The sequence below is a fragment of the Sebastes fasciatus genome, chromosome 11 (assembly GCF_043250625.1).
Source record: "Sebastes fasciatus isolate fSebFas1 chromosome 11, fSebFas1.pri, whole genome shotgun sequence".
NCBI classification, from domain to species: Eukaryota; Metazoa; Chordata; class Actinopteri; order Perciformes; family Sebastidae; genus Sebastes; species Sebastes fasciatus.
The window spans coordinates 30,018,320-30,044,872 of record NC_133805.1 but is presented as its reverse complement, the minus strand read 5'-3'; the positions used below and the strand labels follow the sequence as shown (position 1 = coordinate 30,044,872).

Here is a 26,553-nt window from a genome sequence, read left to right as displayed (position 1 = left end):
GCATGTCTGTGCCCAGGGGACCATTGTCTCATAATCCGCACATGACTCAAAGCCTATAGTCAAATCAAACCAAAATGTCGAGAGAGAAGTGAGAAAATATGTTTCTTTTTAATGTATTTATTTATTTTTTTTAATTTTGTTTGAACTACCCTTAACACTGTGATCAAGTTGGAAAAAAACTTCATAGCTCCACATGGCACGATGTTGTGTGAAGTATCATGCAGGTGTTCCTTGCTTTCTGCTATTCAGTGACAGCCAAACAGCAGCTGGCTGCAAGCCACACCTCCCTTTACCTGCTGCTCTCTAAAGGCAGCTGGCTGACACCACACTGTGTGTCTCACGTTGGATGAATTACTATCACAGACTTCTTAAAGCAACTATCAGGCTGACAGGATTATTTATTTTTTTTATAGCAAAAGAGGATTCAATGAAATATATTTTTGGGGATATATCCAATCTGACTGTTATATAAGAATAGTTACAGTGGGACTGAACTAGATTGCTTTGAAACAAATTCGAAGAACTGACGTTGATATGGATTTCTTACAGCTGTCAGGTAAGAGAAGTTTGATGACACTCTAGATAATACACAGTAAAGTGTAAATGTGAATTAACCAGAAATATGACGTATAGTGTAGTGATTTAAGCCCTTTTGCTCCACTGTTTGAAAGCATGTCTTCAACAACATACAGTATGTATACCTGAAAACATTTAAGCATTATTCCAGTTTTTATCATTCGGATCAATTCTCAAATGAGAATTATTTTTTTTCAAAACAATAAATTCAAATCTCTGAACAATTAGTTTGTTGTTTACAACAGATTATAATTCCTCAGTCATTCATTCTTCAATTTACACAATAACCACTTTGCACATCTTACTGATCAAAACCGATGAGTTGATTCTCAGTGAAACTGTCGTCCTCTTCACAACTTCTAAACATTCTTTCATAGTTTGAGCCATCACATGCAAAATGATCCATTCAATTATCAAAATCTGTCAGTCTGTCTATCGCATAAATATCTATGACATGATGTTACTTACTGTTTTGTTTTTTTACTGAACTACAGCAGGTTCTTTCTGTCCACTGTATTTTCTGTTTACAGTACATGTAACACATTGCTACATAAATATATTTACTGTATACAAACACATGTGCATGCATATCCTTTTTTCTGTGTACTACAGTATAGTACAGTATTGACCTTTCCCAGATATTTGATATGTGAGTGTCAACAAAAAAAAAGTAGAACAAAACAGATATTTGCATATAATAAACATTTCCAGGGTTGACTGCCGTGGTGAAAAAACATGTAAACATTATGAGCAGTACAGCTCACACCATGACAAAACAACTTTTCATTTTGGAGTCATCGGCCAACATACTGACACAATCACTGGTTTAGAAGCATGAATGAAGTGTTACTACCTTTAGCAGACATGCTATAGAGTTGTGATATCCCATTAAACAGCTCTGACTATTACACTTAAAGTTTAGAGAAAGTTAAGACAAAAGTTTTGGAAAACGAGCCAAAGCGATTGAGGAAAAACTGTAAAAAGTTGAACACCTAGAAACTGTGCTAATCTACTTCATCATGACTGTGTGGGTGTGGTGTGATCGGATTTGACTCACAGTGACCAAACAATCAACTGTCCATTTGTCATCAAATTTGAAGTCAAATGTAAAGAAAGTACATGACATCACCTTTTTATTTTTTTCCAAATAAGCCTCATCCACTTTAAACCAGTGAGAAAAGCACAGAGGAAAAAAAGAAAAAGAGAAATATCACATGAACAACCAAAACTGTTCAAACTTTGGCAGTTAGCTACATAAATGCAATACTGTTGCTTCTGCGTTTACAAAAAGGTGTTTCCACTTGCTTGATGCATACAGTTTATTTGTCTGCTAAAAGAATGCCTCAGTGAAAGAATGAGATCATTACAGACATGTTGGGTCTTGATAACAGCCAACAGCCATTTCACATTCTAACATGCTGATTGTAAATTATCACAGTGCCATGACATCCAGAAATACTGTGTTGTTTCTAACAATAACCCCCCCATACATTCTAGAAATCTATAATGTGAAAAAAAAAGGATTGACTTTGTTTTACAGTTGAAACATCGGTTAATGACCACATGAGAATTTGATAGCACCTTGCATTCAATGACCTGCTTTAATATGTTAATTTACACTCATTTATTGTAACTTTCCAATGAACTTCAGTCCATATTACAGTAAGCAGCGCTGGTGGTTGTTCATTATAAAACATTGTACTTCTATCCATTTGAATAATATGCAAAATGTTTAAGAGATAAATTTCCTGACCACTAATGCCCTTGATGTGCCCGAGAAAGAGAGAGTAGTAGAGAGAAGACAGACAGACAGACAGACAGACAGACAGACAGACAGATAGATAGATAGATCAGGCTACACTGATATCTTGACTTAAAGGTGCTAAATTTGATATTCAGAGTGTTGTGATACATTTTCAGGTTGTTTTTATAAAAGTATAACCTAATACAAATATATCATGTATTTACATAAAAATGTTCATATATTTTTGGTTAAAAGATAAATCAATTCATCATTTATTCTTTCACACAAACTAATGATAAATCTTACATAAAATAATGTGTGTCTAATTCATTAGTGAGAGAAAACCTCCCTGGCTCTTTAGTTGAGATGAGTGGAGCATGGCAGGGGTTTTGTCAAAAGGAGGACGACCACACTGTAAACAATTGCTGTTAATTTACAGCAGGATTTCAACAGTATTAACCTGTTATTGCTAAAAACAGTGCTTTACTGTTAATACAAAAGAAAACCTGTTAAATTACACTCATAGGCCGTTTTTTAACTGAACTATAATGCATTCTTAAAAAACAGCACTTTACTGCTGATCAACTGTCTAAAGTATCATCAGTAACAGTTTCATGCAGTATTGTTTTAATTCTGAGACCTGATCTGCACATGTGAGGCTTGTACATTGTACATTATTGTAAAATCAGTGAATTAGCTTTATTGTTCTTCTCTCACATGTTGTTATGGTTTACATTCTGTGCTTGTAGCCAGCTACAGACACACATTTAGGGAAAGGTGTCAACAAGTCTATTATAGCCTTTTTCCTTACAAGTGCCTTCAATTGTATTTAGTGTGACTATTCCTATGTCTGCAACCTGCTAAGTCTATTCATTTATAAGACATCAGCAGTGCATTTGCTGACAAACATGTATGTTTTGTGCCTTCAGACAGAATCATTGATAAATCTGCTGGGAGGGACAAACAGCAGGAGGACTCAGCAGCAGTCAGAGACAGAGGACAGACGCCTGCTGACTTCAGCAGCATCTACAGCAAAGGTGAGAGCAGGTTTGGTCCTCCTCAGGACCGGAGGCTTCCGTCATGTTCTTTGGCTGTGTGAGAGGTGTACAAAGTTTATCTTAAACAACACAATCAAGTTGCAAATTTATTATTATTCAGCATGTTAAGGGGTTCTGGACATTCCTATCTTCCAGCAATTCTGTTATTATGGGTCAAACCAGAGGATGACTGTGAAACAAACTGAATGCACCTTCCGTGAGTTTTAAAAGGCTAATTTTTGTATCACAAAAGAAGAAGCTGGGAAATATTACTATAATTAGGGCCCGAGCACGAAAGTGCCAGGACCCAACGGTGTCCTGGCACGAAGTGCAAGGAAACCTATTGTTTTTCTAAGTATTATTATTTTTCTGATGCGAGATCGCCTTTTTAACAACTTTAGCCATCCCCAAAACTCACCAAAATTGGAATATGCGTCAGAAGTGGCGAAAATTGCAATATTCTGTAGTGATTGGGCTCGGGTGTCTCCAGCAGGCTCGATAGCGCCCCCTAATGAAGGCAGGTTGCCAGAAAAAGTTACTTCGATCTTCACGAAATTCAAGTATGTCATTGCTCACATCCTCAAACCCGGATTAAATATTTTCTGGATTTTTTCGGCAAACAGGAAGTCAGCGATCTTGGTCTTCCTGCGTTTTAAATTTTTTTACGAACACATGTTTGAGGACTTTAGGATGCACAAAAACTCATGAAACTTTACACACACATCCAAACTAATAATTACTTTGATTTAGTGGTGAAATTTTTCTTGAGCGTGGCATGTTGGCTCTCTAGCGCCACCTTATGTCTTTTAGCCTTTGAACATGCCTTTGACGCCATTGGTATACTCGAAAACTCATGAAAGTTGTCAAAAAGATGGACACCTGTGAATTTTACGTGAACGTACAGCGATTTAGTGTCCTTACGGCTGCCATACTAGGCTCATTCCAGGCACAGGCTTCATCTGTGCATGCAGTGCCACTCAGTTTGTTAACAGCTGCTAGCAAAGCGTAGAGTATGGCACCCACATGTGAACACACCTCTCCTAAACCTGCCATACAGGTGCAGTGGCCAAATCGCACCAGTCCCTCCTTCTCCACAACAACCCAGGCTGTCAGTGGCGGCTCATTTAATCTGTAGGAATGGTTTACCTGACATCGAAAAAAGAAGTTTTCAATAGACTTATATGTCATTAGACACTGTGTTAACCATACCAAATGAATACTGCCTGTCACTACTGTCCTACCAACGCTGACTACAGTGACCCTGAAACTAACCACACACGAATCAATGTCAGATAGTTAGCTAAAATTAACTTTAGTTAACTCACCTTTGCTTTGACAATGAAGAATTTCTTGTCCTTCACCTCCCAAACGGCAGCATTATTGACCCATCCAGATCGAAAATACATGTAACTGTCCGTACTTTTGTAGGCTTTCATCCTGGCGACCGTGTAAGGTGAGGGAGTCTCCACAAGATAAATGTAAACATCGCCAAAGTGGAGTTCTGGCAGCGACTTCGCTGTTTTTAGTGAAATAAATACTGCGGCGGGTGCTGTATATGGATCGCAGGTCCCCAAAATCTGTAGTTTGTGCTCGTATCTTCGTTTTTCTGATGTTGATAGATGATCTAAATATTCGTGGCTTTGAACAGATGGAAAGTTGACAGGCTTGTGCTCCCCTGCTACGGATAATTCACTGTGAGCCGCCATCTTGGTCCATTGTTTTGCCCTCCAGTTAGCGGCGCGTGTCACGTGTCTGAAAACTATGAATTGCATGTACATGTCCTCAGGACTGGACCCTCATCATAACTGAGAAATCTAGTCTAAACCCAGAATAAATTAGATCACATGTAAATCATCAATTGAAAATATTATTACCACCATTCATCACATTTCCAACATAAATGTGTCATATTTTAATATGTTAGACTGATCACATGTTTAAGGAAACTCAGGTCCAGGACCAGGTCTTGGACCAGGTCCAGCACCAGGTCTTGGACCAGGTCCAGCACCAGGTCTTGGACCAGGTCCAGCACCAGATCTTGGACCAGGTCCAGCACCAGATCTTGGACCAGGTCCAGGTCCAGGTGGTTTCCGTCAGTCTGAAGGTTTATTGTTAACTGTTCTGGAATGTGGTCGGACTGGTCCAATCAGGACAGGAATGCGTCTCACGTTAACCACGATGTTTCAGCAGACTGCCAACACGGAAGCATCAGACCAAACTACATTCAGAAAACACCTCATTTAATGTGAAGTTTAGCAGCTGAGTGAATGTGTGAAGGTGTGATGACAATCATGAATGACGTGCTGTAACAGAAAGTCTTTTTTGTTTCTGGTAAATGTGGTTCAACCAGTTCTGTTCTGAAGAACATCATACCAAAAATGGCACGCAACAACACACACCTAGACACTAATTACACATCTACACGCACACACATTGTTAATTATTGTGTCCATTTCCTGGTGAGATCAGTTTACAGTCAGACTGGTTCAGTTTGCGGCTCATTTTTAGAAACACTTTCAGTCTTTATATGTAAATAAGTCTGCTTTCACATCAGGGAACTGGACCCGGATCCGAGTCCACTTGTCCCCAAAATCCAGTTCGATTGATTAGTGTGAACGCTCCGTACCGTACACGGGCACGGTTCGTCGATCCGTTCTGTCTGTAGTTCATTTACTTTTGGGACTTTGCTGCTTGTGTTCTTTCTTTGCTTGGATTGTCTTTCTGATTCAACACTAGCAGCTTCATTCATGCTGTCGATGAGTGTAACGACGGCTCGCCGTTACGGGAGTAATATAGTATGTGTAACTATAAATACTATACATATGGATTATTGAATATACTTAATGAACACACGGAGGTATTAATTAATTAAAACAGTCAATAACATGCCAAACTTACTACTTCCGGTTTCTGTCTCCCAAGGTGCGCGGGTGAAAGAGATCCCCGGGGACTCGCGCCCTATTAATAGTTCCGGGAGGGCGAAACCAGTGGGAAGTGGGTGGAGGGGAGTTCGGCGGGACTGTTTGTGTGTATTTGTGAAGGGGTAGTGTTTATGGATGTTTATTGAGGATAGTTGGGTGTGTATGTATTTGTTAAGAGGATTTATATGTGGGGGATGGATTTATGTACATAAATGTGGATGTTTTTGTATGTTGGTGTGGTGTTGTGTTTGGGAAAATGGTATGGGCCAATTGAGGGGAGTATAAAACCCATGAGTTTGGGTCCATTTGGGGGGAATACTACGGTGGAGGCAACATGTGTGACGGGTGTGAAAGGAAAAATAAATGCTTCTATGATGAAATGCCATCCAGTTGTGGACTGATCCTCATTTCCTCCATGACCGCTCGGGGATTCTAACAATGAGTATTTCATCTGTCACCCTCTGATCATCGAGATAAGGCTTAAACTGAAACTTGATATGGTCACTTAACAGCCCAGTACTAACTGACCTCAAGAATTTCTTCTGGATGAGCTCGGAACTGTACTGTTCATCTGGCTCTACTTCTCTTGAAGCAAGTAACAGCCTTTCCTTTAACTCAATTGCCCTAAAGAGGAAGTTTTAAGGAGACTCACGACTGTCTTGTGTTATATTTCCTAGTCTGTGATATAGATGTGTAGAATTGTCTTCTTTGAAGTGTCCCTTTAATATGACCTTTAGCTGGGGGAGGGTAAGGTCACTTTTTATCTCAAGCATATCACGAAGACTCAAACCTGGACTGATTGACTTGACCACAGCCTCCATGACTTCAGCCTCACTGTGTCCTTTACTCAGGCCTTTGTCCATCTGATGCATCAGGTTTGTGTATGACAGTCTGTCCTTCTGTCCCTTTTCCCCTATCTGACCACAGATCTTGAATTCTCTCCTTATTGTCACTTCTGGAAGCCTGTTCACAGCTGGAGGCAACACACTCTGTGGAGCTGAAACTTGGCTTGGAGATGCACTGTTCACTCTTTCACTCAGTCTCCTAACTTCATCCTGCAGCACTTGACTATTTAGCTGGAGCTGTATTTCTCCTCTAAACTCATTTCTTCAGCCGTTTTCTGGCTATCTTGTGCTATGCTCTCTGTGTTTTCTTCACTATGAACATTTCCAGTCTTTTCTATGATTTGCTCAACTAATTTCTGCAGTTTTTTTAGATGATGCCTTGCAACGTCCTCCTCTTCATCATTAATCACATCGTCCATGGATTCTGTAATTTGTCTGATCAATGCTCGCCTTGTTGTGACATTTCCCCTCGGGATTTCAGCTGCATCACACACCTCTTTGAGCTGATCCAGCTGCAAAAGCCATAGTCTCTGAGACACGGTCTCAGCCAGCTCCTCCAGATCCATTGTGTTTGATGTAGCTGCGCCCCCGATGACGCGCTCTCCCATCGACGTCAGTGAAAGGCAATCCCCGTCCACGTTTTCACACTGAGCACGGCGTTGATCATCCCAGCGGTGCCTCCAATATTTGTTGCACACTTTGACACAAAGTGACTTCCAGGCGTGCATAAGTTTAAAAAATATATATTTCACTCTTTTTCTGGAAACACAGAAACACAGCACAATAGCATTGCGCGGCTACATACTGCCGATACGTCTGCTGAATGACGCGCTATAAACATTCAAGTTCGCTATGAACATGCAATAAACATAAAATGTCTGCTTCCTGTATAATCTTCAAAACACATTAACCCTGACAACATTCTGCACACTCACAACTTATATCCTAGCGTTAAGTGAACACTCACCATTTTGATAACTTTTCATCCTCAAGGTCTTAAGATGGACCTGACCAAATTTAAAAAAAAAGTTGTTGTAAATTGACTATACATTGTCCAATCTTCCCCAAATTTGACATGTTTTATAAGAGTCTTAGCCTGAAGACATGTACGTGCGCGTTCCCCAGACGTGCCCGCAGGGACGAGGGCCCGTTCATCGCTGCTTGCAGCTTTAATTAGGGCCCGAGCACGAAAGTGCCAGGACCCCAACGGTGTCCTGGCACGAAAGTGCAAGGAAACCTATTGTTTTTCTAAGTATTATTAGGGCCCGAGCACGAAAGTGCCAGGACCCAACGGTGTCCTGGCACGAAGTGCGAGGAAACCTATTGTTTTTCTAAAGATTATTATTAGGGCCCGAGCACGAAAGTGCCAGGACCCAACGGCGTCCTGGCACGAATTTTCGTGCGAGGAAACCTATTGTTTTTCTAAGTATTATTAGGGCCCGAGCACGAAAGTGCCAGGACCCCAACGGTGTCCTGGCACGAAGTGCGAGGAAACCTATTGTTTTTCTAAAGATTATTAGGGCCCGAGCACGAAAGTGCCAGGACCCCAACGGTGTCCTGCCACGAAGTGCAAGGAAACCTATTGTTTTTCTAAGGATTATTATTTTTCCGCGCGGAGATTGCCTTTTTGGGACCTTAGCCATCCCCAAAAACTCACCAAAAGTGGAATATGCGTCAGAACTGGTGGGAAATTCAATGTTCTGGAGTGATTGGGCTCGGGTGTCACCAGCGGGCGAGATAGCGCCCCCTAATGTAGGCAGTTTTTCAGAGAAAGTTTCTTCGATCTTCACGAAATTCATGTATGTCATAACTCACGCCCTCATACCTGGATTAAATATTTTTGAGATTTTTTCGGCCAACAGGAAGTCAGCCATGTTGGACTTCCTGTGTTTTTTTTAAATTTACGAACACATGTTTGAGGACTTTAGGATGCACAAAAAATTATGAAACTTTACACACACATCCAAACTAGTATTTACTTTATTTTAGTAGTGAAATTTTGCTTGGGCGTGGCATGTTGGCTCTCTAGCGCCCCCTTATGTCTTTTATCCTTTGAACATGCCTTTGACGCCCTTGGGATACTCGAAAACTCATGAAAGTTGTCAAAAAGATAAACACCTGTGAACTTTACGTGAACGTACAGTTTTTGGGTTCAGCGTGTTTAGTGGGCTCTGTAGCGCCCCCTAATGCGTGGAAGGCCGTAGTTTGGTCAAAGTTTATCCTATATTCATAAAATTTGGTAGGTACATCCTGCTCATTATTGCTAACATATTCGTCATCGGGTTTCATTAGCTCCGCCCACCCAGAAGTCGGCCATATTGGAATATGTGCGTTTTTCATGTATTTTATGCATACTTTTACGAACTCCTCCTAGAGAGTTTATCAGATCTGCGTCAAATTTGAGTGGTATAACCCTCAAACTACTGTGATGCTAAATTGCGAAGGAATTTTTGATCACTCGAACTGTGATATCATACGTGATGTGCGAAGACGCCATTTTGTCACTTTTTAGGTATGGAACTTTGCGATACTCCTCCTAGAGGATACAAGCGATCCATCTCAAAGTTGGGTAGCAGAATCTCAACACCTTCATGATACTAAATTGCGAAGCTTTTGTGTTTTCGTGAAACGGCGTTCTTGTGGCGGCGCGGCGAATTTTGATGTTTCGCCATGACACAGGATGCTGTTGTAACTTGACTTTACATAATCCGATCTGCCCCAAATTTCACAAGCTGGATAAGAGTCCCGGCCTGAAGACATATATATGCCATTATGTGTGAAAGGCATAGCGCCCCCTACAGGAAACAGGAAATTGTTGTAAATTGACTATACATTGTCCAATCTTCCCCAAATTTGACATGTTTTATAAGAGTCCAGGCCTGAAGACATATATGTGGTATTATGAGTGAAAGTCATAGCACCACCTACTGACAACAGGAAATGGTTGTATACTGCCAGCCACCCTCAAGCTTTTGTGTTTTCGTGAAACGGCGTTCTTGTGGCGGCGCGTTGAATTTTGATGTTTCGCCAAGACACAGGAGGCTGTTGTAACTTGACTTTAGGCCGTAGTTTGGTCAAAGTTGTTCCTATATTCATGAAATTTGGTATGCATATCCCACTCATTATTTCAAACATATTCCTCAATGGGTTTCATTCGCTCCGCCCACCCGGAAGTCGGCCATATTGAATTTTGTGTTTTTCATGTAATTTATGTATTTTATGCATACTTTTACGAACTCCTCCTAGAGACTTAACCCGATCAACTTCAAATTTGGTCAGTAGTATCTTAAGACCTTTGTGATGAAAAGTTATCTAAAGATTAAAAAGTTATCGAACTATGTTGCCGTGGCGTGGCGGCGAATAACCGCCTTTCGCCAAAAAACAAGAAGTTGTTGTAAATTGACTATACATAGTCCAATCTGCTCCAAACTTCACAAGCTGGATAATAGTCCAGGCCTGAAGACATATATGTGGTATTATGAGTGAACGTCATAGTGCCCCCTACAGGAAACAGGAAGTTGTTGTAAATTGACTATACATAGTCCAATCTGCTCCAAACTTCACAAGCTGGATAATAGTCCAGGCCTGAAGACATATATGTGGTATTATGAGTGAACGTCATAGCGCCCCCTACAGGAAACAGGACGTTGTTGTAAATTGACTATACATTGTCCAATCTTCCCCAAATTTGACATGTTTTAAAAGAGTCTTGGCCTGAAGACATGTACGTGCCTGGACCCCCATGGCCCGCCCCTAACGCCGACACTGCTGACCAGACGAAGGTCTCCCATGAATCAATGCTGATTCTAGTGTTGGCTTTTCCTGCCTCAGCCTCCCGCCCGCGGCCGGAGGGAACAGGGGATCTCAGAGTTTTGGTCGGAGACGATAACCTTTCTCTCTGTGGAGCCCCGTCACTTCACAAGACACGGAAAACCTCTGTTGGTCTGGAGGAGCTGCAGCAGTTATTTCTGCACAAACGTCCACTGTACATTCACTAGATATTGTCAGAGCTAAACTAACTCTTCTGCAGTGTGTAGTGTGCGCGCATGCATGTGAGAGTGGAGCGAAAGAGTGAGAACAAGCGCGGTGTGTGAGTGAGGGCAGGCAAAGCAGGCAGAGGAGCAAAGGAGCAGAGACTCCGGTCCTGGAGACCAAAGCTACGGTCTCTGACCGCAGCCAACACTGTTTAACAGACGGGCTTCACTATATAGAACTTTGTGGTTTTGGTGCTTCCGTGTAGTTTCTGTTGGAGTCTTGTCTGAACAGCGTAGCCACACGTGAGCGCGCATGAGACACCGACCCGCAATGATTTACACGTGTAAGAAGTTACAAACAGTCCCTTTAACTTTTATTAATGATACTATTAAAGTCAGAGAGAGACGGAGAGTCTGTCTGTCAGCAACAAACACGTTTTACATTATTTATCGTCATTTCCATTCAGTCACATGTGAGGCTGATAATTCCTGAACGTCGGGTTTGATATGAGTTATATCATTTACATTTTCCCTGAAACATTCAGCCTAATAATTTGGTCTCCAGGACCATAGTCTCTGCTGTACTCTGCTCCTCTGAACTGCCTGCCTTCACTCAGCTGTATATTGTACTTATTATTCACATATACTTATAGGCAGGGTCTGAAATTAGCAACCGCCACCCGCCAAATGCAGGTAAATTGTTGGCGGGTAAAATTGGCAGGCCATCCGCCATTTTGGCAGACAGTAAAAAATGTTAGGGGAGGGAATAGAGAACAGACTCCTTATTGTCTGATTCCTTGGTATCTCAAGCCTCCGTGACTACTGATTCCTCTGTATTGATGCCCTTCCACAGTAACGCGTGCACAATGACGCATAAGCACATTGTATCATGTTGCTGTTTGTTTTGGACCGGAGACACTGCCTGAGGGACGCACCCTGTTTTTTCCTTGATAATGCAACTGTTATGTTCTAGTTCCCAAAACGTGGACTCAAAAGCAGCACACCACGAGAGTCTTGAGAGTGAACAAAATAATATTTATTTTAACAAGCAAAGGTTCCAGTTTGATCCAGGAGCAGGGTGCAGGAGTGAGCAGGCAGGTAGGTAGCAGCCACAGCTGGCAGGTAACAGACCACTGTGGGTGACGGAACGATCTGGCGATGAGTTGCAGGAAGACCGGGGTAGATATACTGCTGGTGATTGGGATGATTGATTGCAGCTGCTCCTGCCGTGCCTGCCCAGGAGGAGGGGGAGGAGGAAGGCCACACCTCCCGACACACTGACAAACCAGGGAAAACACACAAGATACAAAAGGGCAGGGAAACAGAGGAAACAAAAGGAAACACTAGCCTACAGGCAGTGCTATCATGACAGCAACACTGTGAACAACAAACCTGTTGGCCAGGAGGAGAGTTAGTAATGTTACCTGTTAGCAGCCGGTGGGCAGCACAGTCCTGCTTGGTTAAATAACAGATCTACTAATGTTAATGGAGGTGCCATTAGGCACATTAGGCATTAGGCAGTTGTTATTATTATGTGGCGTTCAAACTCAAGCTCAGGAAAAATGACTATTGGTAAATTACGTTATCGTCTTGTTCAAATGTAACCTCGTAAAATTATGTTTTTGGCGAGAAGCTTGAATAAATCCAGTTGTTTGAAGGAGATGTTTTCACAGCAATATAAAATAGATAATAGAGAGGGAATTACAGTATGACCTGTTTAACATCCTAACACTAGCTCTCAACAGCTTGCCAAGATTTTTCTAATCAAAGCAAATATTTAAATAATCATAATCATTTGAATTGTGTGTTTTTATGCAAACAACCCCTATAGATGACAATAACAAAGTACAGTACAGTACTGTGTACAGTACCCTCCCTGCCCTGAAAAATAGGGCTCCCCGGAAGCCACGGTGTAATTCGAATATTGTAATTTACCATGCATATAATGTTTTTTGTGTAAAATATATTGAACATTGAATGACATCAGATCTAAGATGTTATTATACCCCCGTAAGTAGTTGGGGATATATAGCGTTCCACGTGCCCTTCCGTCCGTCCCCCCGTTCACCTGTCACATTTTCGTGTCCGGAGCAAAACTATTTAATTTAGGAACTTCAAATTTGGTATGATGGTTGACAGTGTGGTCTAGTTGTGCCTTTTGGGGGTTAGAAGTCCACGGTGCCCAAACCTTTTTTGAGTTTTTCCAAAATGGCAAAACCTTTGGTGTTACTTTAGTAGGGATCAAGCAGTGAGCGGGAGTATCTGAGCCATGCTCACTTTTGCCTTGTTCCTTCATTTGGCGCAGAGATTTCAAAAGTGGCAGATAACATTTCTGAGTGGCAGACAAAAAAAAAGGTACTTGTTTGCCACAGTGGCAGGCAATGAAAAAAGTTCATTTCAGAACCTGCTCATAGGTCATGGCTGCTGGAGTCGGACTACTTGATGTCTTTTGCACAAATAATTGCACAGTTCACTGTACACAGAAGTACACAGAAGCTATAATCTAAAATATTAACGTGACGCTTAAGAGGAAACAACGTCTCATTTCTCTTAAAACATGTGACTTCCTGTAAATTTAGTGAAGGCTGCTTCAAACTGCAAACCGTAGCTTTTAGTCACCGCCCTGCTGCTGCTGCCACCTGATCTCATCTACAGTTTGATTGTAATCTGAGTTCACATCAGTGAAAAATGTGTCTGAACGGGTCTGACAGCTTGGATCAACTTGACTGAGGTTTATTTTTAACTGTTAAGACTCAAGAGTACGACAGAGTATTAGGGCCACAATGAGGAAACAAATAAATCTTAGATTTTTAGAATAAAGTCATACGTTTACGAGAAAAAAGTCATAATATTACGAGAAAAAAGTCATAAGTTTAGGTTAAAAAGTCATAATATGAGAAAAAAAGTTGTAATATTATGAGATTAAAGTTAAAAGATTAGAGATATTTAGGTAGCTGGTTTTGCCACACCTGATGTGTTTAGTTTATGCTTCACATAGACAAGGTCTTGCATGCAAACTAACCATCTTTTCTAACCCACTGCATTATCTGACACGCATTAAGATCAAATACATAAACTTGAATTAGTTTTAAATATAAACATACACATTCTCAACCCCCACATCACACACCCCTTTGTCCTTTCTGAGCACATTTGCTCCAAAAAAACAAAGAGGCAAGGAAATAACGTCTAACTTGTGCGTGCAGTGTCCGATGGTCACTGAAATGTACGGGTGTGTCGACCGGCGTCTCGCCAGTACCCCTGACGTGCGGGAAGGTGCAAGGGCCCGTTCATCGCTGCTTGCAGCTTTAATTATTATTATTATTGTTGTTATTACTGTAGCACTTCAAAAACCTACTGTTAATAAATCTTTGGATTGTTTTAGATTTGTATTTCTGCTGATAATCTAAGTATCTCATAGAACAAAATGTGAAACTGTCTTAAAGGTATACTGCAGCAATTTTTGCAGCGCTGGCCGAGCCAGCTAAAGTGTGAATGAGAGTGCATTATATTAAACTGCTTTACATAGAGATAAGACATGACGATAGACTGTAGGCTATATAAGAAGTGGCGGAGTCACCGTGACGTTACCTATTGGTTTGTGGACTATACGGTTTTGAAGCATCAAGTTTGGCATTTTGGCCGTCGCCATCTTGTTTTTTTGCAACCAGAAGTGACACAAGAGGGTGGAACTAAGTAGAACCGAACGCTGAATAAGACATTTTTAGGAGACCTAAATGTTGAAATTAACTTTGATGAACTGAAAACACACTGTGAAAGGGTTAAAGTTGTAAGATGAAAACACGGACAACTACCAGACCGGACAACGCCGTGTTAGCGACCTGTCAATCACAAGGTAGCCCCGCCCTAAAGCATCTCCTGCTTTATGGTCTATTTGACTCTAAATGGGACCATAATTTACTAAATGAACATCATGCTGTATTGAAGAAGACTTGAAACTAGTGATTGAGACCATAAACTCATGTTTACAATGTTTACTGAGGTAATAAATCAAGTGAGAAGTAGGCTCATTTTCTCATAGACTTCTATACAACCAGACTTCTTCTTCTTCTTCTTTTCTGCTGGCTATTAAAAAGAATGCAACTATGGTTACGGTTATGCAAAGTGCCATTTCTCCCAGGTGAGGCAACTGTCATTCAACAGATATGTATGTGTTTGTGTGCGTGTGCGTGTGCGTGTGCGTGTGCGTGTGTGTGTGTGTGTGTGTGTGTGTGTGCGTGTGTGTGTGCGTGTGTGTGTGTGTGTGTGTGTGTGTGTGTGTGTGTGTGTGTGGGTGTGTGCGTGGGTGTGTGTGTGCACAGACCTGCTCCCAGCTTCAGGTGGTGAGGAAATGACCAGAGGGTTTCTGCAGGAGCTGGTTAACATCCTGTTGAGTTACATCAGCAAGTCAAGTCAGAGGAGCTCCAAGGTACTCAACAGTTCTTATCAACGAAATAAACAATGTAATGTAGGACTACTGTGTTTAAATCCTGTACAGTATCTCAACACTCTCCTCGATGATGAGTATGTCGGATCATCATGTGATAAAACCACACTGTTTCCTGCTGACAGAAGGAAATTACATAAAGGAAAAATACTGCTCTGTGTGTTTTAGGTCCTGGACTTCCACCATCCTCACCAGCTGAAAGAGGGACTGGAGGGATTCAGTTTGGACCTGCCGGACCAACCGGAAACTCTGGAGCAGATACTAGTGGACTGCAGAGACACACTCAAGTATGGTGTCAGTACAGGTGTGTGTGTGTGTGTTGGTTATTATTCACAGTTTTATAATTATTTTTATTATAATAATTATTGCTTTCATCATCGAGAGAGGGGTGCTAAGAATGGATATGCATTTAATTTGCATCGCATTTAAGTGCTTTACATAGACATAAGACATGACCATAGACTGTAGGCTATATAAGAAGTGGACGTAGTCACCGTGACGTTACCTATTGGTTTGTGGACTATACGGTTTTGAAGCATCAAGTTCGGCATTTTGGCCGTCGCCATCTTGTTTTTTTGCAACCAGAAGTGACACGAGAGCGTGGAGCTAAGTACAACAGAACGCTGAATAAGACATATTTAGGCGACCTAAATGTTACAATTAACTTTGATGAACTGAAAACACACTGTGAAAGGGTTAAAGTTGTAAGATGACAACACGGACAACTCCCAGACTGGACAACACCGTGGTAGTGCCCTGTCAATCACAAGGTACACCTGTCATGCTGTATTGAAAAAGACTTGAAACTAGCGATTGAGACCATAAACTCATATTTACAATGTTTACTGAGGTAATAAATCAAGTGAGAAGTAGTTCTCATAGACTTCTATACAATCTGACTTATTTTTGCAACCAGAGGAGTCGCCCCCTGCTGGCTATTAGAGAGAATGCAGGTTTAAGGCACTTCCGCATTGGCTTCAGAACCGGAGATTGCAGCCTGGACATGACAACAGAAACAACAGCATGATGCACACACAAACAAACACATTCAACCAACAATTTGATACAAAACTTTTAACAAAACTTTTAAACTGCAATATTTATGGCAGTTTCATGTCATCACTTCCATGTAAAGCCAAAGAAAATAACTCGTAGAAAGTTTTCTGACTGTCATGTTGGCACATTTTAATATGGCAGCACTACGAGAAATCCTGTCACAGTGTGTAACTCAAATAAATGGGATTTAGTCAGGCCAAAAAGGAATCCAAACATCAAACTTCTGCATCTGTGTGAAACGAGTGAGATCTGGGACTTTAAACCAGGAAGGAACAACCACTCGTACACTCCCTCTATCTCTCTTAACTAGTTCTTGCTTGACCTTGACCTATGACCTCTGATTTTTGTTATTCCAGGCCATCCCCGTTTCTTCAACCAGCTGTCTTCAGGTCTGGATGTGATCGGTGTAGCAGGCGAGTGGTTAACCTCTACAGCCAACACTAACATGTAAGTGGTGGAAAGTCATTACTGAAGTACTTAAGTACAGTTTTGAGGTTCTTTGCTTGAGTATATCCATTTGATATTTACTTTACTACTCCACTACATTTCAGAGGGACAGGTATTTGACAGTGTGGTTACTTTTCAGATCAAGATTTCACATGAGAAAACACAAGCTTATGAAATACAATGCATTGTTAAAGATGCTGTTTTGGCTTATTACCCCTTACGAAAAGCTGAGTCTAGTTGGGGCCGCTTGTTACATTTCACATGTCTACGAGTCTATTGGTGCGTTTATGCGAATTTTCAATTTGCGCATTAAAAAACCTGTGTGGAAACGCAGAAAATTAGAAAAATGTTTAAATATTGCAAAAACATTTTTACACTTGGCTGAGATGGAAAAGTTGCATCAATAAAAGCTAAACGTGACAAACGACAATGGCAACAGATGTAGCGAATAAATGATGACTTACATGAAGCACGTGACTTCAGCGTCCAGTGAAGCTTCTGCTCCGCTGAAGAGACCAAAAACAGTCTCGACACAGATCTGATGTAATCTTCCTCACATTAATACATCCAGTTATCTACATTGTTTTTCACCGTTCGAGGTTTGCCTGGCACTCTTTGAATTACTTGTTGCGCCCTCTCCTTCTGCAGTGGTATAATGGTTTTCCAACCGGACAATTGGAGCCACCTACTTCTCGTCTCAAGGAACCATCTCCTAATAATTACATAATGGTAGTGGATGGAAACAAGCATTCGTTCACATTTTCTTTTGCAAATTTTCTCGAAATTAAATTAAAAACTTGCACTTCATTTGGTTGGAAACCTGACTTACAAATTTAGTTTCACTAAAGAGAGATTTCCCATTTAAGCCTTTCACATGGTTTCATTTAAATACCTGTTTGTGGCAATAAGAAGTAAAATTATCCATTTCACAAAACAGTAAAGATGAGAAAAAAGTAAAAAAAAGAAGAAGAAAGAACTCATTTAATACACTGAATCACTTTATTCAAATTGAGGATTTTGTTCAAGGATTTGTAATTTTGTAACTCTTTACACTACCTTATCCTACACTTAGGGATGATCTTAAAACATATTTGCAATACTCTGGTGGTGACTACGCAGGGTAACCCTCGACTGCTGAACATTTAGAGAGAAGGGCATTTTCTAATATAACTTAACATCTCTGCAGTTCAGAAAGCTAAACATGAGATTTTTGCAATTAAGCCAGTTACAATGTGAGTTTTCTGTCTTTACAATATAGTACAGTTATACAATACATTTCTTTACCAGGTTTACATACGAAGTGTCTCCTGTCTTCATCCTCATGGAGGAGTTTCTCTTGAGGAAGATGCAAAGCATTGTGGGATGGTCTGATGATGAGGGAGACGGAATCTTCTCTCCAGGTAACACAAACAAGAAAGGTTGCGGCAGAAATGAGTGGATGGATGAACTGTTAAAGGTGACGCAGAGCATCAAAAGGTTGGGTTATTATGTCACCTTTATTTTGCCTAAAAAATCCAGTGAAAGCTCAATTTAAACAGTTCAATTGCTATACATTAACTATACATTAACCATTATTGTGAGTGTGTGAACTGCGCTGTTGGTACAGCTGTAGAGGTATGTCATTGAATTCCGTTGCATGCTTTAGAATATGTGCAACTCAAAAAGAAATGGTTACAACATACAGTTCATAGGATATAGTATGGAACTGAGACACAACAACAAACAAATGAACAGAGGCACAGCACAAACTACTTGTCCATAAACTGTTCATTCTGTTTTCTGAAGGAGGCACAATATCCAACCTGTACAGCATCCTGGTGGCCAGATATCACTTCTACCCAGAGGTGAAGACCAGAGGGATGGGAGTTCTTCCTCAGCTGGCCCTCTTCACTTCAGAACATGTAATCACATCTCACACGCTGACTATTACACTCTGAGGAACATAAGGAGAATGTGGATTGAAAAGCCGAGATCAAATGCAACCTCCCACTGATCTTCTGTTGAGTTTGAGCATTGAAATATTAATCCGGATTTATTTTAAGTTTGACTCTGAGTACTGAATTTTGTAGAGTAGTTCCGATACCAGTATAAATGCCTCTGATAGGCTGAACGAGAGTGAACGTTAAAATCTCTTCAGCTTGTTTTAACCACAGAGCTTATTACAGCCATCTAACTAAAACCACATTCAAAAAACTTCCAAAACTGACATCCAAGCGAAGGAACCAGAAGTGCTAAAATACTAAATCATTTCTGGGTTTTAGGACTCATCACTGAATCACTCTGTATGAATGGTTTCAGGAAAGAGGTTACAAAGAACATGTCATTGAGTTAGGCCTTCAGAGAGCTTGTAGCACACCGAGCCATTACCTCCAAACAAAAAGCCGCATTGCATCATTTTTACAAACACACACAGCTCAATCTCTGGAGATGTAACCACGGCTCTCACACTTGACATGTGCACCTGGGAACTTCCTCTTAGAACCAAACAGTGTTGAAGCCAGTGTTTTCAGCTGAATGAAAAGTCTTTGAGTTGAGACAAATGGAGATGAAAGACTGTATTTTCACCCATTCAGAGCCACTATTCAGTAAAGAAATCTGCAGCTGTGCTGGGGATGGGCAGTGAGAATGTGGTCATGGTGAAATGTGATGAAAGGTGGGTAAGTTAGACACTCACAAAGTACACATGTGTATGTTATTAGTCGCAGGACAATGGAAATGTTTGCTCACCTGTTGCAGCTTTGAATGTGTTAGTGCCTGTGTGTGTTCTGGGGGTTATTTGTCCATGCAGTGGGCTAGTAAACATACTGTAGCCTATATTACATGTTTAATGCATAGTAAATTATTCTATCGTTAAAATACATTGTAGTATTTTTCTGTTTAAACGGATAATTTGTCTATTGTGTAAACAGTTTGTTGACTAAAGACTTTTAGAATGCCTTTAGAAAGCATGTTGGTTTCAGGGGTCTGTCAAGTCAATATGTCTTATATACACAATGCATCAAAGGAGACATATCATGACAAAGTCACTTTTTCAGTGCTTGTGTTCATCCATTTGGGTATCTGGACTTCCTACCAACCCACAAACTGTGTAATAAGACAACCCCGTCAGTTTTTTGTGGGCTGTCTAGATCAGAAAACATTTGATTCAACAAGCAGATCTGGCTCCCCTTCATGTGCCACATGCAGGCTCATTAGAATATATCACCCACGGCTTGAGAACTAACTTTGCAAAGGTGCATCATATTTTTCTTACAAGCCAATCAGAGCAGACTGGGCTTTTTTCAGGAGGGGTCTTAAAGAGACAGGAGCTAAAACGGAGTGTTTCAGACAGAGGGTGAATACAGGGACATTCAGACAGATAGGATGAGAACAATAATGTGTTTTTTGAACATTAAAGCATGTAAATATGTTGTAGTAGAAATCCAAAATACAAGTATGAACCTAAAAAGGAGCATGATATGTCCCCTTTAATAATTTCAAATTTACTTAACTTTTGTCTTCTTTTGGTCTTTCAAGAGGGAAAATGATTCCTGCCGAACTTGAGTCTTCCATTGTTACAGCTGAAGAAAAGGTATGAATGAAAGGGGGGAAATATTCCAGTGTGTAGAGTTTTTATGAGAAAATACTTAATGTGTTCAAAATGTCCCAATTTCACAGTATTAAGACATACAGTAGGCCCAATCCCAATGTCCACACTCACAGACTCACAGACTTTGAGAGACAGACTTTAAGTCTGTGAGGGTTCAGGGCTGTCCTACTGTCAAACCATTAAGTCCTTGAGGGCTCTCTTGGAGACATTTTGAGCCCTTTATGAACACTTTCCGTAAATCTGCATTTCTGCAGACTTTGCCGGAGGAGATTACCCACAATTCATAGCGTTATGACATTGGGATTGGGCCATACTTTAAATTGCTGGTTCATCACAAAAACCTCAATTGATATGTGTTATAGATGACACAGTCACAGTTGATGGAGTGCTAACAGCTGGAACAGAGAGTAAAGGTCGTACATACATATGATGAGATCAACCTCAGTTCTCTCTCTCTCCAGGGTCTGGTTCCGTTCTACGTGAACGCGACAGCAGGCACCACGGTGTACGGAGCCTTCGATCCTCTCAATGCCATCGCTGACATCTGCCATAGACACACACTGTGGATGCATGTTGATGTAAGATGCTCTCTTGCTCTCTCTCTGTCTCTCTCTCTCTCTCTCTCTCTCTTTCACACACACACACACACACACACACATATACACACACACGCACACACACACCAATCCATTATTTTTCATTATGCAATAATCATTGTAAATAAGTAAAGTAATAATCTTGAAGATTTTCAATTAAATACATTTTTCTTAAAGGTCCAGCGTTTAGGATTTAGTGGGATCTCCAGGCAGAAATTAAATATAATATTCACAACTATGTTTTCATTAGTGTATAATCACCTGAAACTAAGAATCGTTGTGTTTTCGTTGCTTGGATTGAGTCCTTCATATCTACATAGGGAGCAGGTCCTCTTCACAGAGTCCTCCATGTTGCTCCTTCATGTCTCTACAGTAGCCCAGAACGGACAAACCAAACTCTGGCTCTAGAGAGAGACTTTTGCGTTTTTACATTACTTGAAGGCCACCATAGTTCTCCGACACGCTTGTAAAGGGAGGGGTGAGCGGAGGGGTATTCAGTTGGTTGTAATCTGCAACCTCACCGCTAGATATCCACTAAATCCGACACACTGGTCCTTTAAGTCACTATCTATTGCCGAATGATGTAACACCATGGTGATTGAGCCTATGGCCCACCAATGAAAGCCCTTGCGTTTGCACTTGCATCTGTGGCGACATTCGGTAACTTAGGTACAGAAGTTACGTGACAAATAAATCAACTTTTACTCCTGGTTTCACATGAGACACGAACAGCAGTCTACTGGGTGAAAGTCCTGTGTTTTTTGATCCACATCCGATCAAAACTCCGACTTCCTCCCTATGCGGCATTCGCTGCTCTCTATACTTCCCGGTTCACAATTACGTGAATTACATAGGAACTGATTTTGTGCTGACGAAAAAATTTGAAATTCGTATCTATGTACATGAATCAATACATTAAATTCCGTGACTATTTCCACAAACTACTGTGCGACTGGGCTGCACAGACAAATACAGCCAGAATGTGTAGGACTTAAGTGGTGGACACACTGCCCGCATCAGTCTCGCGTGAGTCTCGCGTGGCGTATTGTTTTTTATTTCGGCGTCCATGTTAACAGGTTAGAGTGGACACACTGTCCGCATGAGACGCGTGTCTCACGTGCGTCTCACGCGCGTGAGACACGCGTCTATTTTATAGAATGGAAGGGTCGCCTATTTTACACGCGAGCCCCTCGCGTCTCAGCTGCGTGTCCCAGCAGCAACAGACAGTGAAGGTGATCTATTGACAGTATATGGACATCATATCAGCTACATAATACAGTTTACATGTCTAGACATCTGTAGAATATGTCACAGACAGTGAAAGGGATCTAGTGACTGTATATTAACTTCATACCAGCAAGACTTTACTACAGTTTCGAGGTTTATCTGTAGAATATGTTACGGAGATGAAAAAAAAGTAAAGTTAAGTAAATCAACACTTCCTGCTTTCATTTCAAAATAAAAGCCCTCAGGCATTTTTTCTATAAACAGAATCCCTTCATTTGTTAACACGAGGCTTTTATTCAGAAATATGTGCCGGACAGTGATGTGGAACAAGCAGTGACTTGGAAAGCATCATTAATGAATACAGTACAGAGTTTTAATTGTGGATTATTACTATTATTTACTAATTACCACACGTTTCTGAACCTTTCTCTGTCTAAAATAAATATAAATTATATTTATCATGAAGTTAAATGGCCATTAAAAGGCAAACTCTATGTAGAAAGAAAGGGCTATCAGCAGCAGAAGAAACACAGCTGACAGGTAGCAGACACGCTCCCTACAGGCAGCTAACTCGCGTCTAGTGTGAACACCCTAGGTGGGCATCACGCAGCCATGACGCGACGCTGCCGTCACGCGAGCCTGAAGCGGGCAGTGTGCCCACGGCTTTAGATGAATCAGTATGTTTTATGAGTTTGACTGTGTCCCTTCAGGCAGCGTGGGGTGGAGGCCTGCTGATGTCAGACAGGCACAGGATGAAACTACAGGGCATTGAACGGTAACTGCACCCAAACACAAGCCAACCACTTCACACAGTGCGTCTTTGTTTTCTCTCTGGATTTCTGCGGTACACCGCTACAAAGACTCTCGCATTCAGCTGGAATAATAAAGCACAGCATGTTGACAACTGGCACTATTTGCAAAATCTCAATCAACTGGTTGGTCCAAGAAACTCAATAGAAATTCCTGTGTTATATAACTTACCAACCACCTAACTTGATTTCCTTTCTATAAATCTTTGCCTGGTTATTTTCCACACCATCCATCTCATTGCAGAGAAAGACAAACAATCTGTCCACTCCAGATGCTGTTTTTTTCCCATGGTTAGCAGCAGGGTCTAAGGTTGCCAATGTCGGTCAGTGTGACATTTTTAAATTTGAAATGATTGTTTTCCAGAGCCTGGTCTGTAACATGGAATCCTCACAAGATGATGGGCGTCCCTCTGCAGTGCTCTGTCATACTAGTCAAGAAGAGAGTAAGCCATTATCCTCTACTCTTCTATTTAAGGGTACATCACAAAAAAATGACATGGCTACCTTTGGAGGCTATTCACTGAATGTTTTTAGCCAAACTTCAGGGAGGACGATGTCCGTCTTGTGTCTCGGTCAGTCAGTTAATACAGGTGCGGGTCTTCCTTTGTGTGGGAGAGCAAATAGGTTTTGGACCGCGGTGAAAATGTTGTTTTTGAAAGGCTAAATGCCAACAAATATTGATTGAAGCAGAATATTTTGTTAAATTTTGCTACTAAGTAGCAAAAAATATATATCTTTTTAACTAGTTTTATATACAGAATTTTGTTTAAATTAAGTATGTGTGTAAGTGTGTTATTAGGATTTTAGTTATACATGAGCAAATCTAATTTTGACAACCTCAGAGCAGACAAATCCTGGCGCACGCCCTGTGAAGTTTGGGATAAAGGATAAATGGTAAATGGACTTGCATTTACATAGCACCTTTCTAGTCTTCCGACCACTCAAAGCGCTTCACACTACATGTCATCATTCACCCATTCGCACACATATTGATACTCTGATGGCAGAACCTGCCATGCAAGGTGTCAACCTGCCCATCAGGATCTAATCTAAATACTCATTCACACACCGATGACTCAGCCTTCAGGGTCAGTTTGGGGTTAAGTGTCTTGCTCAAGGACACTGCTCCACCTCTGAGCCACAACTGCCACAGCAGGATAAAGGGCAATTCTCTTTTTTTTTTTTTTTTAACAACCTGGGTCATATAGTCCATGGTCTTGAGTGAGTCCACTGAGACAGCCTGTACCCAGCTAAAAAGCAGTTATTTGGAGGTCTGAATAAGTATAAACATTAAGGTTTTTGGGGTTTTTCTCAAATTATTTTTTTTGGGTTCTGCCTTTGTTTGAGAGTGACAGTTATGACAGGGGGAGAGAGAAAGAGAGGGGATGACCCCGTGCCGCTGCGGTAAGGCTACCAGGTCGCCCCATAAACATTTAGTTTTTAACTAAATAATTCTTCATGTCCATCTTTCGCTCTGCAGAGCCACTTCTGGGTTCAGCCAGCTGGTCATTCTGGCAACAAAAAGTGTGAATCTCAAAAGTGTAAATGAGCTGAAATTGTTCGCAGCAAAAGAGATGGTTTCCCATCTCAGAATGTGAACCTCCCTGCATTCCTCATTGTTCTTTTATTCATTTCTTCATTGGATCTCCTAAGGTTGTCTTTAAAGGTTGTCCATGTATGATCTCTAGCTGTGTGAATGTCCCATGCCTCTCTCCTCTGCAGGGTCTCTTAAAGGAGTGTAATGAGTTGGGGGCTGAGTACCTTTTCCAGACAGACAAACCCTACGACGTGAGCTATGATACTGGAGATAAGAGCATCCAGTGTGGCCGACATGTCGACGTCTTCAAACTGTGGCTCATGTGGAAGGCAAAGGTATTCATGATCAGTATCAGTGTAACCCCAGAGTGATAATGTTTTTCACATCACCTGCTGTGCTTTAAACAAAGGCTGTCAATTAATTCAAATTATTTAATTGTGATTAATTCGAATCAAATTAATCACACATTTTTATCTGTTCTAAATGTACCTTAAAGGGAGATTTGTCAAGTATTTAATACTCTTATCAACATGGACGTGGGCAAATATGCAGCTTTATGCAAATATGCAGCTTTATGCAAATATATGTATATATTTATTATTGGAAATCAGTTAACAACACAAAACAATGACAAGTATTGTCCAAAAACCCTCACAGGTACTGCATTTAGCATAAAAAATATGCTGAAATCATAACATGGCAAACTGCAGCCCAACAGGCAACAACAGCTGTCAGTGTGTCAGTGTGCTGACTTGACTATGACTTGCCCCAAACTGCATGTGATTATCATAAAGTGGGCATGTCTGTAAAGGGGAGACTCGTGGGTACCCATAGAATCCATTTTCATTTACATATCTTGAGGTCAGAGGTCAAGAGACTCTTTTTTCCTTGCAAAAATGATGCCTGATTTTGGAGCGTTATTTAACCTCCTTCACGACAAACTAGTATGACATGGTTGGTACCGATGGATTCCTTAGGTTTTCTAGCTTTAAAAGTGAGCCCGCTACAATCTAAAAATCGCAAGTTGCATTAATGTGATAGAGAAACTAGTGGTGTTAAAATTAATTTGTGTTAACGCGTTCATTTTGACAGCCCTACTTTAAACCAGACTGAATCTGAGCTCTTTAACTGTCTGTGTCTCTGTCTGTCATTGTCTCTGACGCTCACTCTGTCAGGGCTCCGAGGGCTTCGGATCTCAGGTCAACAAATGCTTAGAGAATGCTGAGTACCTGTATGATCAACTGCAGAGGAGGACAGACTTCGAACTGGTCTTCAAAAACAAAGTAAGGCTGGTTGGTACTATTTGTTTGGAGTACGTGGCCAGGTGTTACACATTGCACCTTTAAAACAACAGTTATATGTATCCTAGACGTCTAAAACATTTTCACTTTTCAACCTAATTTAGCCTGGTTGTAAACTATTGTAGATGTCAAAGACAGCCAGACCTCTTACACTAACCATGTACAGAATATTACCAGGCATTATCGTTGTGTATATTTGGTCCTAGTTATTAGTTTTAGTTCAGTTTAGTCTTAGTGTTTCTTTATCCACAATCAGTTCTTACTGGGCATATCTCTCGTCTGCCTCTCACACAGCCGGAGCACAGTAATGTGTGTTTCTGGTACATCCCTCCCAGTCTGAGAGGCCTGCCAGCTGGACCTGACAGAGACGCAAGACTCCATCAGGTCAGTACAGACCATCAGGGTTTCCTCTGGACGCACTCAGTCTTTATATTGAAAATGGGTGAA

General features: G+C 41.0%; 1 protein-coding gene across 1 annotated transcript in view; it reads left to right on the top strand.

Annotated features, from left to right (window-relative positions):
• Window positions 1-333: 333 nt before the first annotated feature.
• Window positions 334-26,553, top strand: part of gad3 (glutamate decarboxylase 3) — a 28,688-nt gene continuing 2,468 nt past the window's right edge. The window contains exons 1-15 of the mRNA XM_074652219.1: window positions 334-556; window positions 3,250-3,357; window positions 15,420-15,526; window positions 15,713-15,848; window positions 16,957-17,047; window positions 18,335-18,447; window positions 18,833-18,948; window positions 19,621-19,700; window positions 20,564-20,618; window positions 21,098-21,214; window positions 23,170-23,234; window positions 23,633-23,711; window positions 24,991-25,140; window positions 25,981-26,088; window positions 26,401-26,490. Coding sequence (XP_074508320.1) covers window positions 535-556; window positions 3,250-3,357; window positions 15,420-15,526; window positions 15,713-15,848; window positions 16,957-17,047; window positions 18,335-18,447; window positions 18,833-18,948; window positions 19,621-19,700; window positions 20,564-20,618; window positions 21,098-21,214; window positions 23,170-23,234; window positions 23,633-23,711; window positions 24,991-25,140; window positions 25,981-26,088; window positions 26,401-26,490 — 1,437 coding nt within the window. The 5' untranslated portion in view covers window positions 334-534. The remainder of the gene's footprint in view (window positions 557-3,249; window positions 3,358-15,419; window positions 15,527-15,712; window positions 15,849-16,956; window positions 17,048-18,334; window positions 18,448-18,832; window positions 18,949-19,620; window positions 19,701-20,563; window positions 20,619-21,097; window positions 21,215-23,169; window positions 23,235-23,632; window positions 23,712-24,990; window positions 25,141-25,980; window positions 26,089-26,400; window positions 26,491-26,553) is intronic.